Genomic DNA, 20477 nt, shown 5'->3' with positions numbered 1-20477 from the left:
AAACCTCTTACTTTCAGGAAGAATTAAAAATGGTGAAGCAAGTAGAAATTAAGAAATGATTTCATGTGAAGTACAATTTCAGGACAAAAAATGATATAAAGTTGATTGTCTGCCATAATACACCCACCAACCTGAAAGGCGGAGTGTGGAATCCATAAACTTTCCCGTCTAATGTTTGATATTGGCAACTACATAGAAAGACTCTGTCCCCAAGTTTGCAGGGCACAGTGAATTAATGTTTGAGGCTGAGTAGAGAAATCTAGAGGGAAAAAGATGGAGCAACAACTCTTCCAATGCTTGGAGCTACATCTATATATACATATGACCCTAGAATTACTCAGGCAAAAAACTCTGTCACTGTCACCCAAGATCCAATTCTGAGACCTAAGTGAAGGCTAGTTTTCTAGATTGTGTTCAGTAGGATTACCTGAACGCAGGATGAAAACGCCAGAGATAAAACCTAATTCATACTGCTAAATATATACTAAAATGGCAAGGCTGACTTAACTGAAATGCACGTGTCCAAATTAAATTGCTGCAGGATAGCACAGCAGGGTTGCTAGCACCCATTCACAATGTCTGTTTTAAACACAGCCCTGACCCAAGAAATTTTCAGCATTAATATTTTCTACCTAGCTCATGCATCTTTTCTCCATGATCTCAAGGTCAGATCATGCTAAGTCTGAGTGATGAGATAAACAACCTGAATTGGAGATTAACGAAGGGCAATAAAAGGAAGTAGTTTGCAGTCTGTTCACGAAGGGGGAAGACCTTCCACTAACACATCAGGATGGGGAGGAAGAAAAAATTTTAGCTTTTAAATGAAATTTGAAGTAGTGACTAATAAGTTGAGCTTCTAAATTTTTTTTCCTTATTATCATAATACTTCTTATTGAATAATTATTTTTCCTGTCTTTGTTTAATATGTCACTAGCTCATTTTAATGGGGTGAGGTGAGTGTGACATTTCATTGTGTGCATACTATGCACAGTGTAAAATCCAGCCTCCCTTGTCCGCTCTTCCACTTATACACCTTTCCACCCTCTGAGGACTACATTTACATGGGCTTTTTTGAACTTCCATACATGAGAAAGAACACATGATATATTTTTTATTTCACTTATTTCACTTGATATACTATCTTCCATCTGATTCATTTTGCTGTAAATGAAATAATTTTATTCTTCGATGGATGAAATGTATTACATATAAAATATTCTTCATCCATTTATTCGTTTGGTATCTAGGTTGAGTCTATATCATAGCTATTGTCTAGAATTCCAGCATAAACATGGGTTTCTAGATATTTCTTTGACGTTTCTGTTTTATATACCCAGAAGTGGAGAGGCTAGATTAAATGACAAATCTATTTTTGTTTGTCAAGGAAATGCCATATTATTCTCCATGATTGTACTAATTTATATTCCTACCAATAGTATACTGTCTTAGAGTTTCCTTTTTGTGTCAGTGTCAACATTTGTCATTTTTAGTTTTTATTTTATAATAGTTATTCTGATAGGTTGAGACTGTTTCGCACTGAAGTTTTGATTTGTTTTCCTTGATGGCTTATGATATTATTTTTCCATATATTTACTGAGCATTTCTACTTTTCTTGAGAAATATCTATTCAGATCGTTGGCCCATTTTTAAATTACATTACTTTTTCTATCGTACTTTTTTGACTTCCCCATATGTCCTGGTTTTTAATATATCATTACATGAATATTTGGCAAATAGTTTATGTAATTTCGTAGCTTGTCTTTTCATTTTGTTGACTATTTCCGTTGCTATGCAGCTTTTTAGTTTGCTGTATTCCTGTTTGTTGATTTTTGCTTTTGTTTCCTGTGCATTTGAGATCCAAGAAATCACCTATATCATTGTCTTAATTTCTGTTTTTTCTAATTATTTCATAATTTCAGATTTCACAAATAATAATTTTTAAAGTCGTAATACTTTTCAGTTTTTATGAAATAGCAGAAAAACTCTCATATCAACATTTAAAAAAAGAATAGAAACATACAGTTTAATAATTACATTGGGGGCTGGGTCTTAGCTCAGCGGCACAGCACCTGCCTAGCAAGTTCAGGATCGTGAATTTGATTCCTGGTACCAGAAAAAAAAAATTATATTGCATAATGCTAATGTTAAGCATTTCATTTCGGTGTGATTTCAATGTAGAATGCAGCAGTGAAAGTGAATTTAAGATTCAAGCAGATAGATTTTTGCCTTTTTTCCCCCTCTTTTTGAGACAGGGTCTCACTATGCAGTTCAGGCTGGTCTTTAGCTTACTTCGTAGCCTAGGCTGGTCTCAAACTTGCAACTATCCTCCTGCCTCAGCCTCCCAAGTGCTGGGATTACAGGTGTGTGCCACCACACGTGGCTGAATTTTTGTCTATTATGGATGTATTCCAATTGTCTAAAACATATACAGAAATATAAGCAATAAAATGTACTCAAAGCATGAATGATTCTGGAAAGTTAAGATTGGATAGTGAGTTTTCAGTATCAGGCTAACAGTATGCAGAAATGCAGTGTACGTACCACTTATATCATTCATATGCTAGCAGACTTTGCTAACTAAGAGCATTAAGAATGAGCTGTCCGCACTCTGCCTCACCAACACTGTAACCTATGTAGCTTAGTAGGCATTAATACAAATGCTTTAATCATGGACATGTGAGTTCACAATACTTCACATTACAGTGAAGTCTCTGAAAACCCTAAGGTGATTTGTCTCCCTTCAAAAAAGCCAGTAATAAGATGTTAATTCCTACTCTTTCTCTCACTGCAAGCTCTCTGACTTTGCTGATTTCTATTTTTAATATCCTGTCACTACAGTCTGACAAATATTTGTAGTATTTCTCTTGACTACTACATTGACTACTACATTGACTACTAATTTGATCAAATAAGTATCTCCAATTTGCCAAAGATAGGTGTGAATTAGTTATTTACAATATGTTATTTCAGAAGTATGAGACAACTTTAATTCTTGTTTATATGCTTTCTCTTTGAAATTAAGTCAATGTCTCCTGAGCACACAGAATAAAATACCAAAAAGATCCAAGGAGCCCGTGTCCAGGAGAGTCTCTGTAGAAATCTGTGTCAGTATTTCTGCCAGAATTACCCTACCCTTTTGTTTTTATATTGCACAAAAGCAATAACAAACTATTTTGTAGCTCTGATTGATCTATGTAATTGCATAATTGAAATTGCAATTTTTACTTTATATTGAAATTATAATTATTTTTAAATGTGGAGAAAAAAACAAAGCTTTTAATAAATACGGCATTTAGCAACTAGACTTTCAATCAGAAATACATGACAGAATAATTAAGATAAAGTTTAAACTGGTGATAAAAACAGCTGAAATGGTATTGATTTCATTTTATGTTTTGCTTTAGGGTATAAGCTTGTAACCTATTTTATTTTCCTGGCTTTTCAGTTTAAAACAGAAGGTCTGTGACAAATAATGCTAATGACTGCTTGTTATTGACTGGCTTACAGAAACATTTTTCATAGAACCTGAGTAACAATATTGAAGTGTGTCGCATATTCTAAAGGACAGATGTGATCAGTATACATTTGTATCACAATTATACAGTCACAGTTCTAGAAACTGTTAGTAATTTACTACTTTAAAATTTGGGGACCAGTTTATAAAAATTATTTTTATTGCTTTTAGTAGATTCTTTCATTTTGATTATCTTAATAAATGTACAGTAAAATAATTAAATTTTAATGAATTAAAATTTTATTTCAGTATATTCATAACATAGAGTTATTTCTCCAAAAAACAATTGCTTTGTACTAAACAGGTTTTATGCAATGATGAAAAAATGATTATGGAATTTTACGACTCCATTTCTAAAGCTAAATTGCTCATTCATTAACCCCAAAATTAGTTTGCTGAACTAATAATGACAACTATGTCTAGTGAATATTTTCAGAATGGACATATATATTTGCATTTAATATGAAAAAGTATGTTTTATAAGGAAAATATTTTATATTACTTTCATGGACAATTAAAATTAAAGTATTAAAGAGACTAAGAATGCAGAAAATGGCTCATCTAATATAGTCCTAAGTCTATGTTCAAGTCTAAACAGAGGAGGTACAATTTTCCTCCTCCTTGAGAAATTCTTTATAGGTAGTTAAAATAACTATTTCCAGTGTTAGGAATTGAAGGTGCAGAGCCTTGCACATGCTAGATAAGTACTCTATCATTGATTGTCATTGCCTGCCCAATAACTTATTTTTTTTAGCTACTTCAGTCTAAATATAAATTGAGATTCAAAGTTGAGACAGTTAATTGAATCTCAAATATTTTTGGAAGTTTATGCTCTATTTAAGAGCATAGCAGTCATTGAATTTATAAAAAACACTATAGGACTGTACAAGAAAAACTGATTCTTACTTCTGAAAAGCCCTGCCTATAATACAGACAAAGCAAATCCTATTTGGGAAATCATGCCCAGAACTGTAGTCTGTTCAATTATATATGCAGCTACAATAATCAACATTGTCAAAAAAAAATTGAAGTAACCATTTACATAATACAAGTATAAAGTTTATTTTAACCATTTAAATTATGGAGGAAATTGTCAAAATTTTCCAGTAAATCACATTCTTTCTTTATTTTTGTTTATGAATTTAGGCATTAATCACTTACAATCTGTTGTTATTTAATTGAAATCAGGTCTTAACATAGAGTGGCACTAAATTTTTAATAATTTGGTGAAGTTTTACTGTAGTCAGTATGTTAATTTCTCTATATTTTACCTCTTATGACAAATGGATAGTGAATGACTTTTTTTTTCTCTTAGTGAAATAATTTTTATCCCTCTTGAGAAACAGCAGAATCTATTGGTTATTTATTGTGAGACAAAGGAAAAAAGGAAAGGTAAAGAAAAGAAAAAAAGAAAAAAGAAAAACTTCCTATTAAGTTGATAAAAATAAATTTCAGCATTATGTTTAAATAATGAAAAGATGTATGAACAAATGTGTCAGATAGAAGAATGTTAATAGAAGTGAACTTCGGAGTGTTTATCATCTTAACTTCGGTAGCCTTCTTAATTCTGCTAGACATCTCCTAGATGATTTCTCAATTCCCATACTGACTGCGTTCTTTACATTCAATCTCGAGTGTGTCCTTGCTTATGCTATTCCCTTTTCAAGACTCATAACAATATTCTTCCTTCATTGTTTTCCCAATCAGCTCCTAATTATACTGCAAAACTCAGTTTAAGACGCATCTAATTTTTAAAACTTTCCTTGATGACGCCTGCTTTCTCTCCTATGGGGAACAAATACATATGGCCACGATTGCTGTCCAGGGCAGTTGCGTGTTATTATTATTCAATGCTTTGTCACCTCAGTTCCCATCACGGGATGCAGAAGCTGTGTGTGATTCCATAGATGGCTCTGTCTAGCACAGATATCAGTATGGATCTGGAAACAATATAATTTAGGTGACAATGAAAATTTGATTTGGACCCTGAAAGAAAAAAGTACAGATAGCAGTTTGGAAGCAGAGAAGCTATATTTCAGGGGGAGAATCATATTGTATTCAATCATATATTGATATTATGAACACTGAGCAAAACATGTAATTACACCTGCAATAATTAATGACAACACATTATAATTCCTTTCAGTGAATCATGAATTGTATGTTATTTGCTAAGGCATTTGATGAATTAAACATATGAAGTGATAATAAAAACTGAGTTACAAAGGCAAGTAACAGAATTTTGTGTATTCGAAGATAAATTTTATATATATATATAAATAACTACTGGAATACTCTCTTTTTGATCATGAAAATTGGAAGTCCATCAGTTATTATCCTAGTTTATGTTACACAGATTGGTAAAAATTTTCTGGGTCATCTTATAATTATTTTTATTCTTTTATGGAAGGTAGTATGTGATCATAAACATTTTTGAGTGTTTATTTATTAGCACATGTTCATGTTTATATTGCATAATGTTTACATTCTTGTGAAGTTTTTCCATGTACACAATGTCACATGTACCTGTCCATTCTTTTTTCATTCCCTTTTCTTCCCCTCCCTTTTTCCCCCTCCAACCCTTGATCCCTTTCCCATCTTAGAAAGGTCAGTCTCCCTACTACTTCCTACTATATATCTTTTATTTTGCTCTTTATAATTTGGGTTTCATTCATTGAAATGATTGATGTTAACTGGTATGCATATTCTTAAATCCAATTATGTAGAATCAAGATAATTTGTGTAAGAGACATGAAGATGTGGGCTATGTTTAATATTTACTTGTGCAGGAAAGATAGAATTCATTTAAGTATTATCTTTAACAGTTTAAATAATTCCTTAAATTTTTGAGCAATATCCTCACATGTTATAGAGCACATTGAGAGATGAATAACAACAAAGTTAATGAGGCCATTATTTTGTTGATATGTGATTATACACACACGCTACAACATTATAGGGAAGCATAAAACTTTGAAAAGTCTAAATCTTTTAAAGTCATTTTTTCACTTAAAACAGCTATGCTTTTTTTTATATTGAGCCAAGTCTATGAAACATGATTCTATTTCTTTTAACATAGCCTCTACAATATTATTTTGTGCCATTGAGATCATGAAGAAATATTAAATTAGCAAATATATATTGGGTAGTTGATAAAACCAAGGATATTTCTAATGGTTTAAGAGAATAAAAATTCACGAGATAAGACCCTTGTTTTTAAAGAATTTATATTCAACTGGAGACACTAACACACACAGGAAGTAATAACATGGAGACCTTGATATATGAGGGGCAGAAACATGGAGAATTTGAAATTGAAGAGAATAAAGCTGAAGAATTTCTTAATTGAAATAGGAAATGGATACTAAAAGCAACAACTGATTTTACTTAAGTTCATCCATTCTTATTACAGTATATAGAAGCTGGGAGAAGAAAAAATTGAACAAAAACATGAGAAATAAAAGCTTAGGAGGGAGAACACTTAAGATGCTGTAGGGAATAATGTGTAGTACAGAGGAATGGGAGGTGTGTGAAGGAAAGGGATCATGAAATACTTGGCCATATCACAGTAGGAATCTTCTGATGACAGTCACGTGAGGTTTGTCTGCTCTCTTTCTGTAAACCAGTGAATTAAGATATCTGCAAATGTAAAATGGAAATCTGAATATTTAACATGTTCTCTGTTTTTTGTTTTTTTGTTTTTTGTTTTTTTGTTTATTTGAAATATTGACTGTGGCTTTTATTGTTTTGTTTCTTTCTCAGAAACATGAGAAAAGTTGTGTTGTCAGTGTGTGGAATATGTTGAAGATGCTAAAATCAATAGGCCAATGACCTAGATACCAGTTAAGCTACCCAAAATGGGTAACTTATGAGCTCATAAAGTCCCATTTCCTTTTGTCTCTGTGAAACTGTCAGGAGGGTAAAGCAAAAGATTTTTGAGATGCTTTTCCATTTAGTGAATGGGAAAAAAACAAAACCATTTAAGAGCCCAGTGGAATAGAGGAAGATTTGTGTGGCGATAGCTGTAGGCCAAAATACAGGAGGGGAGTGGCTCAGGAAAGACAGTGAATGACCAGAACATCAGTTTTTGTTGATACTCAAGAAAATTTATGACAAAAGAAGCCATGCTGGATGGACTTTAGTTGAACCTCATTGTGATACAGTTAGTGTCAATTAAATGTAAAAGAAAGGTTGAAATGTGGAATAAAACAGGGAAAATGAGTAGGTAAGAATTTCTGGATTTTATCAGAATAACAAGTACAAATTAAATTCTAACTTTTCTTAAACACTCCCTGTTTGTACTAATATTTACATTGTTATGAGCCGTGCATTCAATTTATACATTATATGAATGCAAGAACAGAAACTGAGAATTTTATGATTTAGAGAGAAGCATAAATTCAGCTTGTCACTCTTTTTAATCATTATTCAGAACACAAGTCTAACGTCAATTCTTCCAAATTGAATTCATTTTTTTATTTCTGGGAATGTTTATAAGCTCAATTAATCAATCTTGTTCCTGATTTTAATCCCTCAAGGTATCTTGTACCTAATTAGTCCCCCATGTACTATCTTAAAAATAATTACATGCAAGCAATTCAAAGGAAATCATTATTTTAAATGCTGTCACTTTCTATTTTGAAAGTCTGTTACCAGTTATTTATTTACAGCATATGCTGCCCATCCAGATTCTTTGAAAATGATTGTCTTGGGGAAGGAGGAAAAGGAATTAATATGCATTATGTACATGTACCAAATCCCCACAAGGAATGTAAACATTATGTACTACTCACATATATTGATAGCATTTTTAAAAAATAAAATATACAAGAAAGTTAACTACTCTAACCAGTCCAGTGGTTAAATTTTGTTTACAGGCAGTTTCTTAAATAGTAAATACATATGAATATAAAAGACAAACAGTTACAAAATTTCATTTTAAAATCTCGTATGAGCAAAACATGTCTAACTTAGATGATTTAACATGTAAATTTTTGTATTCAAAGCTACCTTAATAAAGTAGCAGAGAAAAGGTAAATGCCTAAAAGTTGAGTATAATGGGTTAGCATTTCTTTTATTTAATATCAGAGACATAGGTGTAATTTTTTACAAATATTTTCTAAACTTTAGAATTCTCATTGTCCACCTAGATAAATATGTCTATAACTCATAGTGTGACAATTTTGAGCACAATATGTTTGCAAACTAATTACATGTGATATTTATTCATATCTACCTACATCTTTTTGGCATTAGAACATGAATTTGGAATGAATTGAGTTTGACAACCCAGGTATCACTGTATCTTTATTACACACTGTTATTATCATCAGACATAGTTAAATATAATCAAATGTAGTTATGAATAATTTTTAACTGAGGTATTTAAGTATTGTGATTATCATGCTTTATTATCTCTTAATAGAATTATTATAGAAATACTACAACCAGAACTAAAATCAATAGAAGTAAAAAAAAACTCATTTCATTTTACTGAAAGTTGATCATGTAACATCACACATTTGTCCATTTCAGGATTTTTAGTTAATTTTTCTGAAATTAGTTCACTAGCTGCATTAGTCCATTTTCTGTTACTCTAAGAAAATACCTGAGGGTGGGTGCTTTATAAAGGAAAGCTGTTTAGCTTGCAGCTCTGAGATTCAATGCCACAGCTGTGACATTGGCTTAGCTCTGGGGAAGTCCTCATGGTGGATGGCATCACCACATAAGTCATTTGAAGAACAGCAAGCTAGAGTGAGAACCGGATCCAGTTTACTCTTTTCTAAATGATCTTCTAAGAAAACTAACCCAGGATCCTCTGAGAACCACTTTAGTCCCTCTGAGGTCAGCATCCTCAGTGACTTCCTAAAAGGCCCTGCCTCTTAAAAGTTCCAGAATTTTTTACAGTTGACACACTATGGATTAAAATTCCCACATGTGCAACTTTGGGAGGCACACTTGAAACATATTCACATGGTAACATCACCTGTCCCCAATATCTTCAATTTCATGACCATATTTTGATTTTACAATACATTTGAGGGCCTCTTCCATGGCCACCTTAATCCAAAGCCCTTATTATCTCATGTAGCCCAGTGAACCTAAGGAGGATTAACAAGAGGAGCTAGTGTTTTTTATCTTATATTCACTTGTCCTATCTCTCTCCTCATCTACCTATGATATCTTACAACTTTCTGTATTCATTTAGTCAAATATACAAATATATATAAATAAATACATGATGTTGAAAATAATAATTTCACTAAACAAATGTCAAAGTGATTCTTCTATAGAATATGTCAAAAAGTTACTTAACTATTCTTTCAGGGATTTGAGAATATAGTACATGATTTTAGTGTATTCATAAAATATATTAAGTTCAAAAATTGGATCAGTGTGGTATCATTTGAATGAGAAGAGTATTCTGATAACTCACAACAACCAGTTTTTAAGAATTCACAGAATTCCTTGGAATTGTGTGTGTTCCACGGTGCAGTTTGTTCTTCAGGACTTTGTAGGCCTGAGGAAAAGAATAAAGTCATAACAGGCGGAGAACAGTGCACACAATGGCCCAGGGAACATGCATGATGTCACTGGAATGCCATTAAGTGTGACTCATGTAAAGTTTGTAGTTTTATGTATGTGGAGAAAAGAATAGCATTGTATGCATACATACATAATCATTTTCATAAAATCATTTATATATTCTGACAATGATGACAAACTTGAGAGGGGAGCAAAATAGAGCCTGAAAATCTATGTGAAATTATTAGGAGCATTTTACTCCATGTTCACTTTGGTGTAAATGATTTATGTCATTGCTTTGTGCTTTTTTTTTTTTTCTGCTTTGTATTGTGATTGTTTGCAATATTGGGATCAAACCCAGGACCTCACACATGCTAGGCAAGCATTCTATCACTGAGCTACATCCTAAGCAACTGTTTTTAGTATTATGTATTTTATGTCTTATCCCACATAAGAGACCTAGAATGGCTAAGCCATGGTAGTCTCTCAAAAGATGCATGGGATGTTTGAATGATTAAATGGTAAGGTGTGCAAATGCATGAACTGTGGCTTAGTGCCTGATGTAATGTATCCTACTTGAATTTTGTAAAGTCATTGCGATGTCAGAATGCAGGACAGACTGAAAAGTGGTGTCAGGGAGGGCAGATGTCATATAATCATACAGGGAAGGCAGCAAGAGAATTGAATGCATGGGCACTGTAGGGTTATGCAGAAAAAATGGCACAAGAAATGTCGAATGAGTAGTGATCTCCTTGTTTATGAGATGACCAACTAGATACAAAGGCAGGTCATAGCCAAGTAACTTGTTGCTTTTTGGAAACTTTATTGCATTTTAGAATGCTTATGTGATTTAACGAAGAAGAATGACATCACTATTCAATATACTTCCTGAGACTTCCATCATTCATAGACTTCCAAAGGACAGCAGATTTAAATTCTATGCAATTCTGAATGAGTGAAAGAGGAAATAAATTACTGGAAAGTTGATATAATTTAGGATGACTTTTTTTCTTAAAGTGTTAAATTTAAAGCTTTAACTCTTTGACTTTAGTAGTAAAAATGGTTCTGCTGTTAAGATAAAAATAGATTTTATTTTAGATGAATTTTGATTGGTGGTGGCTGACTGGTGTGCCAATCAGAGGCCTGGCACTGCAGACAAAGGAAGCATAATTACAAGTTCCCGCTTCTTCTCTGCTGGTGCTCTTCTCTGTTGACCTTGAGTATTTTTCCTCTGTATTCTAGCCCTTCTAGTTCAAGAAAGGTGGGAAAAAGAACAGAGGGAAATGAAATTAGTAACTGTACAATATAGGGAAAACCTTAGGATCAACTCTCTTTTCTCTCTGACCATTGTCAGAAGTGAAAAAAGAAAAGAAAGACAGTTTATAGTCTATTTCTTAATTTTTACTAAGACAAGGTAACTTCATCCAATCAACAGAGACTTCTTGTATACCATTTTTGAAACTTCTGTGCTACTAGATGATTTATTTAACTTAACATTTGAGAAAGGGGGGCTATAAGATAAAATATGAAAAAGATTGTCTCCAATAAATAGTTTTTAGACCTAATGTGATAAATTTCATCATAACTGAAATACAGCAGAAAAATTTACTTATGTCACAAATTAGAATACTTATTTGGATCTACTTTACAAAGAAAAAAATCACTTATTTCCAATATTATATGGTATGTAAGCTGATTTTACACAGGAGATTCTTTGTCAAACATGATTCTTGGACTCACAGAAAATTCTATACTCTGTAAAGATATAATGAAAGAATAATTTTCTATATTTGATCAAATATATATTTTTAAATTTTTTTGATGATCAAATATATTTATATGATATATTTAATGTACTTTAAATTACCAAAAATAAAATTTATGAATTATATTATTGTATCTTCTGCTAGATTGTTGAGTAATTATTAACCTCTAACAGAGATGGTTTCTAATAATTGATATAATTTGATTTTCTTTTTGTAGAAAAAGCAGCTCACCCAACTATTGCTAATATTTAATATTAAATAAAATATTATAGTACATTTTTAGTTAGAAGAATATCAATGATGTTTTTATACAAGAAAATAATATATATATGTGTGTAATCTATGGTAGTTTCTATTATTTCACAAAATGTTCATATATATGTATCACTTTAGTATAATTGGTAATATATGTGAAGTGTTTGTGAACACGAAGAGTTTATTATTTTATTTAAATTAGTAGCACAGAACAGCTTAGTCTCAATCCAACAAAGTACAATAAATTATGAGGGCACTGTAATTATAAGAAATCCTGGCAGGAGAACATTATTATACCAGATGTGTCATCACTATCCTCTGCATTTGAGAGTAGACATCCTTTTAGAAAGGACTTTTTGATTTATGTCCATTCCTTTCTTTTAAAGTATGGTAACTATTCACCTTAGTGCGTTTTTCTATATAGAGAAATAACCAATAAAAATGCATCACTTTGTCTTCCAGGCAATACAGCTAAAGTATACATTGAAATTCAAGATGAAAATGATCACCCGCCAGTGTTTCAAAAGAAATTCTACATTGGAGGTGTGTCCGAGGATGCAAGAATGTTTGCTTCAGTGCTCAGAGTAAAGGTATGAGAAAATGTATTAAGAAACTGAACTAAAGTAAAAGAAAAAAGCTCATGTTTTACAAATAAACTAACAACGCATTATATATTGACTAGACTTATTCATATTGTATAAGCGACAGCCTAAAATTCAGAAACGTATGAGTTTAATAATCTAAACTAAATACAGATTATTAGTATTATGTGAAAACTAAGCAATTTAATATGCTTTATTTTTATTAAAAACTTGGAGCAAATATAATATTCTATACTAAATAAAATGTTAAAATGTCTTTTCCATCTAAGTTTTTATGCCTCAGGTAGTTTTAATTCATAATAACCCAAAATATTCTCAAAATGGAATTTCTGATGGTGAATATAACATCAGTAATATCTAACCAAAGAAACAATATAAAATATTATGTACTGTTTTGTTTCAGAGGTAATTTAAAACTTTTAAAATGATAATTACATTAATGTAAAAAATCATTAATTTTTGTAATTTATTTTTGAAATTCCTTCATATACCAAAAAATTTTATCTAACCTGTTTAGAATTTAAAATTATATTTAAGACTGAGTATGATAACATTGAACTTTTTTAATATTATCAAATGTATTTCAAGATAATCTTTAAGTTAGTACAAATAGTTGTAATATTTTATTTCTAAGAAATATATTTTTAAATGCTGTTTTCTGACGGAAGAGTTTGGAGTCCAGTGAAGTTTAGCTTTTTAATTAATGTTATTTTTCTAAGAGTTTTATTTTTGTTTCTTTTGGTACCAGGAATCAAAGTCAGGACCTTGTGCTTGTCAGGTAGACACTGTGCTGCTGAGCTCTATCACTGGCCTGAGAGTATTTTAATAATCATTTTATAACTATAGTTGTACAAACATAAAATGTAAATATTTGTGGCACATTTACTTTTGATTATCTCTAGTTTTGTCCATGAGTAGTTCTTTCTCTCTTACAAGGGTAACCATGAGTAGAACTTTTCTTACTTGTAGTTTTCTCATCTATCACACTCAATAAGAAAAATTTCTTTAAAGTAAGCAAAACATGTTTGCAAAATAGCTGTTCAATAATGTGAAATACCGATTTCCGATTTGAACATTCAGTTTAGCTAAAAATAGTCAACAGATCTGTCAGTCACATTGTATCCAATTAATGATTTACAAATAACAGTCCTTTGTTACTCATTTTTATCTTATTTTGCATTTTCATTAACTATTGGTCAGTTCAATCATTTATCTAATAAATATTTTTCAATGTCTATAATGTGTTAAGCAGTGTTCTAGAGGTTGGATATGTAAAAGTTGAAAAACTGATTAAACAAACAAACAAACAAAAAACCAAAAGCCCACCCTAGTATTGTAGGTAACCTTATCAAGGGGACAATGACACATTATAATCAGCAGCTATCTAATATAAAGTAATGTGATGATTAATTTTAAGAAAAAGCACAACTCTTAGCAAGAGAAAAATGAAAGTGGTAATATTTCAGATATGAAAGTGAAAAAAAAAAAAAAAAAAAAACACTCCAAGTGGAAAAAATCTGAACAAAGGAAAAAAGCAATAGATGTAGATTTCTAGGGAAAGAGCCTCTGAGTAGTGTAATATAAACCCCTGAAGCCTCCTAGTGGTAGTTTTGAGGCCAAGGTAATTGAAACTGAAGTGTTACAGATCAAATTGGAACTATCACCTGGGGGTAGACTGTGGGATTTGCTCTCCGTTGGTTAGAAATGAGGACTTTGACCATGTGGCATGATATAAAACAATTCTAGATCCTGACCAGTTGCAATTGGGAATGGGTAATGGGAGTAGTTTCAGAAAAATATATGAGCTGATTATAAGACATAATTCAGATAAAATGGTATCTTAGCTTGAACCACAAGTGTGGGCTATGAAGACGATAACAGGAAGTCAAAAGAAGGTTCAAAACATATACTAACAGATTTTATGTAAGGGACTAAGAAAATCAAGAATGATTGGGAGGTTTTCGCTCTGAACAAGTTGCCATCCCTCCCCTGGGTATTTTGATAACATGAATAGAGTTTATTTATGTAGAGTTTATGTTTATGAAGCTTTTTAATAGGAAGCATAGTTCTTGACAAGAGAGTTTCAGATGCTGATGTAGACTCAAGAAAGACGTCATGGACCAATATGAAACCATGTAGACCCTTTGAGGTTAACTAAAAATTCTGGAGACTTAGTGCTGGACTATCCACATGTGGCGATCAGGAAGAGAAAGCAGAAATGTTGGAAAAAACATGTATGCTCTGTGAGTCATGTGAAGAAGAATGATCAAAGAGAGTGGTTTCACCTATAGAATGAGCCTGGTTACTAGACTCTACCTGCAGATTTGTACATCACCACTTATGCTAGTTGGGTATATTATGGTAAAGAAAAAAGAAGGTAATAATACACATTAAAATATCCCTTAAAGAGGTCTATGGATGACTGTGATAAAAATATTTAGTGGGTGATTGTCTTCATTCATTTTGTGATACTATAACAAAATACCTGAGAATGGGTAATTTTATACTGAAATGAGGCTTACTTAGTGCACAAATTTGGAGGCTCTAAGTCTTAGATTGGGTGGCCCCATCTATTAAGACTGGGTTGAGAGCCTTTGTATTACCTTGTGACATGGTGCAGTTTAAGAGAAGGCAGATGCAGTAGAGGAACCTGGGAAAATTTAACTAACTTTAACCCATTCTTTTGCAAACTATTCTAGTCCTTGGAGCTCTGAACTTCTCCCACAAAGAAACACAAATTCTTTCAGAGATAAAAACTCCATGATCTACTCATTATTCCTCTGACTCTCACCTCTTGAAGAGTAATCACCTGATAGGGGCTGGGGATTTAGCTCAGCGGCAACAGCGCCTGCCTGGCAAGCGCAACGTCGTGAGTTCGGTTCCCGGTACCGGAGAAAAACCAAAAAAAAAAAAAAAGAGTAATCACCTGTTAGTACCGCTACAGGGAATGAAGCTTGTAGCACACGAACAATTTGTGGGACAAAACATGTTCAAACTACACCAGTGGTGTTATCTGATAGCATTTGCTTCAGAAGAATTGGAATGAGATGAAAAAGGACACAGAATGATATTCCACATGCATCAACTGGGAGAAAAATGGTGTCTGCACTTCACCCTTAGCTCTGAGTTATGAAAAGTACGAGAGGCAGTAAATTGATAAAGCCATTGAAGGAGCATCTTTTCTAAGGAGAAGATGTAGAGAGAGAGGGAAGAAACCAGAAGGAAAAGTGATATCACAAAGACAGTTAAAATATTAGAAGGTTTTGTTGATGAGGCACTAAGAATTCCAGGGAATTCTGGGAAAAGTTTGGAAGTGGGAATCAAGGTGGGATGAGAAATGGAGTTATAAGAGGGAATACAAATAACTACATAGGAATCTGTGTTTGGAGGTGAGCTCTGCCCTAAAGAGAAGTCATGGCCACTGAATGATTAGACAAACGGATGGGATTGATAGAGCACAAATTTCACTGTGGATTAAAAAGAAGGAAGGGTTTCAATAGTTGAAAAAACAAACGTTTTCCTAGAGTTGAAAAATTTAACATTGGCTCTGAAGGGTAGTTAGATTTTCTCAAAGTGAAGCTTTTAGACCAAGCATAGGAGCTAAAGAAAAGCAAACTGAAGAGAAAAAGAGCAGAGGACATTTGTGGACAAGAGACTGGGGTGTGAAAGAGTATTAAATCTGAGGTGCTCAACATACTCAGTTTCTGACTTTAGCCTTGAAGCTGGGAATCTTGTCCTTTCCGGAATTTAAACAGAGTGAGAGAGTTAAGTTGTTCTCTATTCACACTTAGAACAGCAAACATATTATTGAAATAGCTTCGATTTGGGGCTAGCTATTCTGTGGTGTTTGAAGGGAAAATGACTGTAAAAAGATGCAAGCAGCCCGAGATTGAGAAAGAGGCTTTCACTCCATTTACAGTGTGAGATCAAAGGAACGCTAGACTTCATCTACCATGAGTGAAAGTTAATTTTTTAGTTTACCATGAAGCGCAGAATGATGAAGTTCAAATTTAAAGAACTGCTGTGTATTATGAAAAAAAAAACAGAAATGTTGCCTACAATAGGATAAATGAAATAAAATGAAACTTTGAACTATAAATGAAGAAAGGTATATGAGTCCTCAAATGGAGATAGTGCATTTATGGCATTATTGAAAAATATGCTATAAGAAAAATTAACACAAGAGAATTGTTGAAAGTTATTATGTAATATAAGTGATACTAAAATAATTATATATAATTAAATATATGTTCTTAATTGACATATCTAATATACTAAAGGTCTTGATAGAAGTTCATTTCTTAGGGCTGGGGATTTAGCTCAGAGGCAAAGTGCCTGCCTGGCAAGTGCAAGGTCGTGAGTTCGGTTCCCAGTACCAAAAAAAAAAAAAAAAAACAAAGAAAAAAAAAAAAAAAAAAGGTTTAGAATTTCATTTCTTAAAAATATGTATGATATATATATATAATATTATATATGTTATATATTATATTTCTACTGTGTGCTGGAATGCAGAGCAGAGTGAACTAGACAGTTTGGCCTTACAGAGTTAAAGAAGAACAAAAAAAGTTAATAAACAAATCTTATAATTAAATCTGGTGGGCAAAATACCTAACATAGTTTCAGCTCAGGTTGATATTAGACTGAGTGGGATACAATCATCTGGAATTTAGTTAAAATTATGTTTCAAATTATTTGTACCATTAGCATACTTTCAGTGAAATGTTTAATTTTTAGATGCTTGTATTGTCTAAGATATTTTTAGTTGATTTTTTTATCCTCATGTTTAACAGAAGCCCAATATATTAGCCTCAGGATTATGTGCTTCAAGGGAGATAGAATCTGCTTTGAAAACTGACTAATTGGAGTCAGTAGCTTGGACATGGAAATGTTACTTAATTTTTAATATTCATTGAACAATCAGTGAGGTGTGCTGAGCAGAGCCCAAGACCAACACATTGCATACCTGCATGTAGAGTTTTGGTTACTCAATGATGTCAATGCTGTTGTCTTGCTTGGGTAATTATGGGACTGTGTTAAAAGGACATGGAAGAAATAAAATGTCAGTATTTATGATGGTTTAATACTGATATATTTGTCACAACTGGTTCCACCAAGTTGATTTCCATTAGTGACACGTAATCAGTCATTTTAATTTCAGAGATGGTGAGAAGAAAATCTAATGGTGCTTTTTCCGTTCAGTCTTTGGTCCAAGAAGTTAACATCAGATAAAATGACTACCCTTGTGTATAAGCAGAATAAGTGAAAGCAAGCATTCAAAGAGGCATTTGTATATCTGTGCTCGTAGGAGGCTCATTCAAAAAGCTGAAAGTAAAATCTTCCCATATGTCTGTGAGTGAATGGACAAGGAAACATGGTCTGTCCTCACAATTGCTTATTATTCAGTCCCCAAGATGAATACATTCTGACAAGTTACATTATGGATGAACATGGAAGACATTATCCTAGGTGAAGTAACCTAGATGTAGAGGACACATACTGCATAACTCCTCTTGTGTGAGGTACCTAAGGTCATCAAATCCATAGAGAAGAAAGCAGAGTGGTGGCTGTCATAGACATAGAAATTAGAGGCTGTGAGGAAACAAGACATAGACATCTATGGCTTAATAGCTAGAGCTGCAGTTTGGGAGGATGAAAACATTCTCTACATGATTCCCAGCAATGCATGTGAAAAAATTAAAATATACTAAATATTAAATTTGTTATTATTCTTTAGAAGATGAGATATATATATATGTATATATATGTAATACCATATATCACGATATGTATTAATTTCTATCCATTACTATACATATCAAGGAAATGTATTACATAGGCTTACAGGATCAAAGGCAACATAGTCCTCAGGGGGTTTGAACATGCCTGCTAGAGAGCCAGAGAATACAAAAACTGCTCCATAAGATAACAGAAGCTCAGAACAAGAAGGCAGTGGCATGCTGGTAGTCTGAGATTGAAGGCCTAGAAGCTCCCTGAAGCTATTATGAGACCACACTTAGAGGCTAAACTTAAAGGCTAAAGAATCTGCAATCTGAGGTCCATAGGTAGTGGCAGCAGCAAAAAGTTCACCTGCTGAAGGTGAATGGAGCTTTTCCAAAACAAATTAATTTCCTCTTTTTTCCCTTTAAATTCCATCCAGGCTGCAAGTCAGTTGTATGGTACCATTCAAAATCAGGGAAAATCTATGCCTGGCATTTGGAGACCTTCTACATGACATCTCTGGAAACTTCCCTAAAGATAGCCCTAAGGATATTTTACTAATCTGCTAGTCTTTTAAGTCGTCCAAGCTGAGAATCCAGTTAACCATCCCATTTATGATAGGTCCATTTACCACAGTAAAATAGAACAATAAGGAAGAAGATATCACTTTTATTAGTAGAATATGAAAAATGTTCTTTACACTCTGTTATTTTTAATTAGCATCCATTCCTCTTCAGAAAATAAGAATATGAAGTTTACATTCGTACATCAAAGTAAAAATTATTATTAGTCAAGTTATTTTTTTGATTGTATCACTGTTTTTAAAATATTTTTGCCACAATATGCCTTCAGTAGTAGAAACATGTTTTTCTTAAAAAATTCAAACAAATAGTGTCCAAACAAAAATTCAAACAATAGTGTTCAAATAGTTGGAAGAGTTATAAATAATCCTCAAATATTACTCATAATATTTCATAATATAAGATAGATAAACTAGTCCTAAGAACATTACATTGGACTTTGGGGAAGAGTTAACTGATGAATATTCCTTATTAATAACAATAACTCATTTTTGCTGTAATTATGTTTCTCACTGTGAAAAGCTGTTTACTTATTATAGCCTTTATAGTTCTTTTGAGTATGTAAAATAAAAATAGGTGAAATAAAATCTATTAGCATAGAAAGTCAAATAAAGCAAAAACTAAACATCTACCTGTGAAGTAGATACAATTCCTATGTTGTGTTGCTGGGGTACAAAGGAGGATCGTTAAGGTTGAGTAGCTTTTCCAGTATCACTCAGCCAATCATCCAAAGTGAAATTAGAGTTCAAAATTTGATCAAACTTATTTTATGACCTTTCCTTGTAAACTCTACATTATTGTGTTTCTCAAGAGAATTGAAAAGTAGAATCTCAGCAGAAAATAACAGGAGTTTTAAATTTCTATGAAAAATAAATAAGTAATCAACAAGCCTATTAATTGATTATTTAAATTGTGACAGGGTTTGTAAAATGTGGCATCCTCAGGTAAGCTGAAAAGTAAGATGTGATTATAGAAATATTTTCCAATTTAACTAGTTTTTCTAGTTAATATTATTACATGTTAATATTACATATTAATACTTTCTAGTTAATATTACTGCATGTTAATATTATTACATTTTCTTTTAACTGTGATATCTTATTTTAACACAATTATTAGGATATATTAAATATGATTAAGATTAATAAAAATTGTTCTCAGAATTACAAAGATATTTTCTACAGGTTAATGTAGTAGCAATATCTTTTCTAAATGTTGTAAATATGAAAAACAATGTCAGAAAAATTGAAGTATAAACGTGATTTCACACAGATTGAATGTCCAAAACTTGTACACTTTGCCATCTTTAAATTATTCAAGATGCCAAACTTCAGAAATTTATGCACTAAGAAAATATTATTTTGAAAAAATAGCAAGAAAAAGATGGCTCATCTTAATTTAATAGTTTTTAATTGTATTTTCTAAGTAAGCATAAAATGGACATGAAAGACTTTTAGCAGAGTGACGCTGTTGAAAGGTAAATGCCGGGCTGGGGATTTAGCTCAGCGGCAAAAGC

At 32.3% G+C, this 20477-nt stretch overlaps 1 protein-coding gene across 1 annotated transcript in view; it reads left to right on the top strand.

Moving 5' to 3' along the window:
* The window catches only part of Pcdh15 (protocadherin-related 15), a 759655-nt gene that overhangs the window by 657101 nt on the left and 82077 nt on the right, over positions 1–20477 (top strand). The window contains exon 27 of the mRNA XM_013514752.1: positions 12523–12650. Within this exon, the coding sequence (XP_013370206.1) occupies positions 12523–12650 (128 nt within the window). The remainder of the gene's footprint in view (positions 1–12522; positions 12651–20477) is intronic.

Source organism: Chinchilla lanigera, unplaced genomic scaffold (assembly GCF_000276665.1).
Source record: "Chinchilla lanigera isolate Chin_1 unplaced genomic scaffold, ChiLan1.0 scaffold00024, whole genome shotgun sequence".
Classification (NCBI taxonomy): Eukaryota; Metazoa; Chordata; class Mammalia; order Rodentia; family Chinchillidae; genus Chinchilla; species Chinchilla lanigera.
The sequence above is the reverse complement of the archived record's forward strand: the minus strand, read 5'-3'. Positions and strand labels throughout refer to the sequence as shown.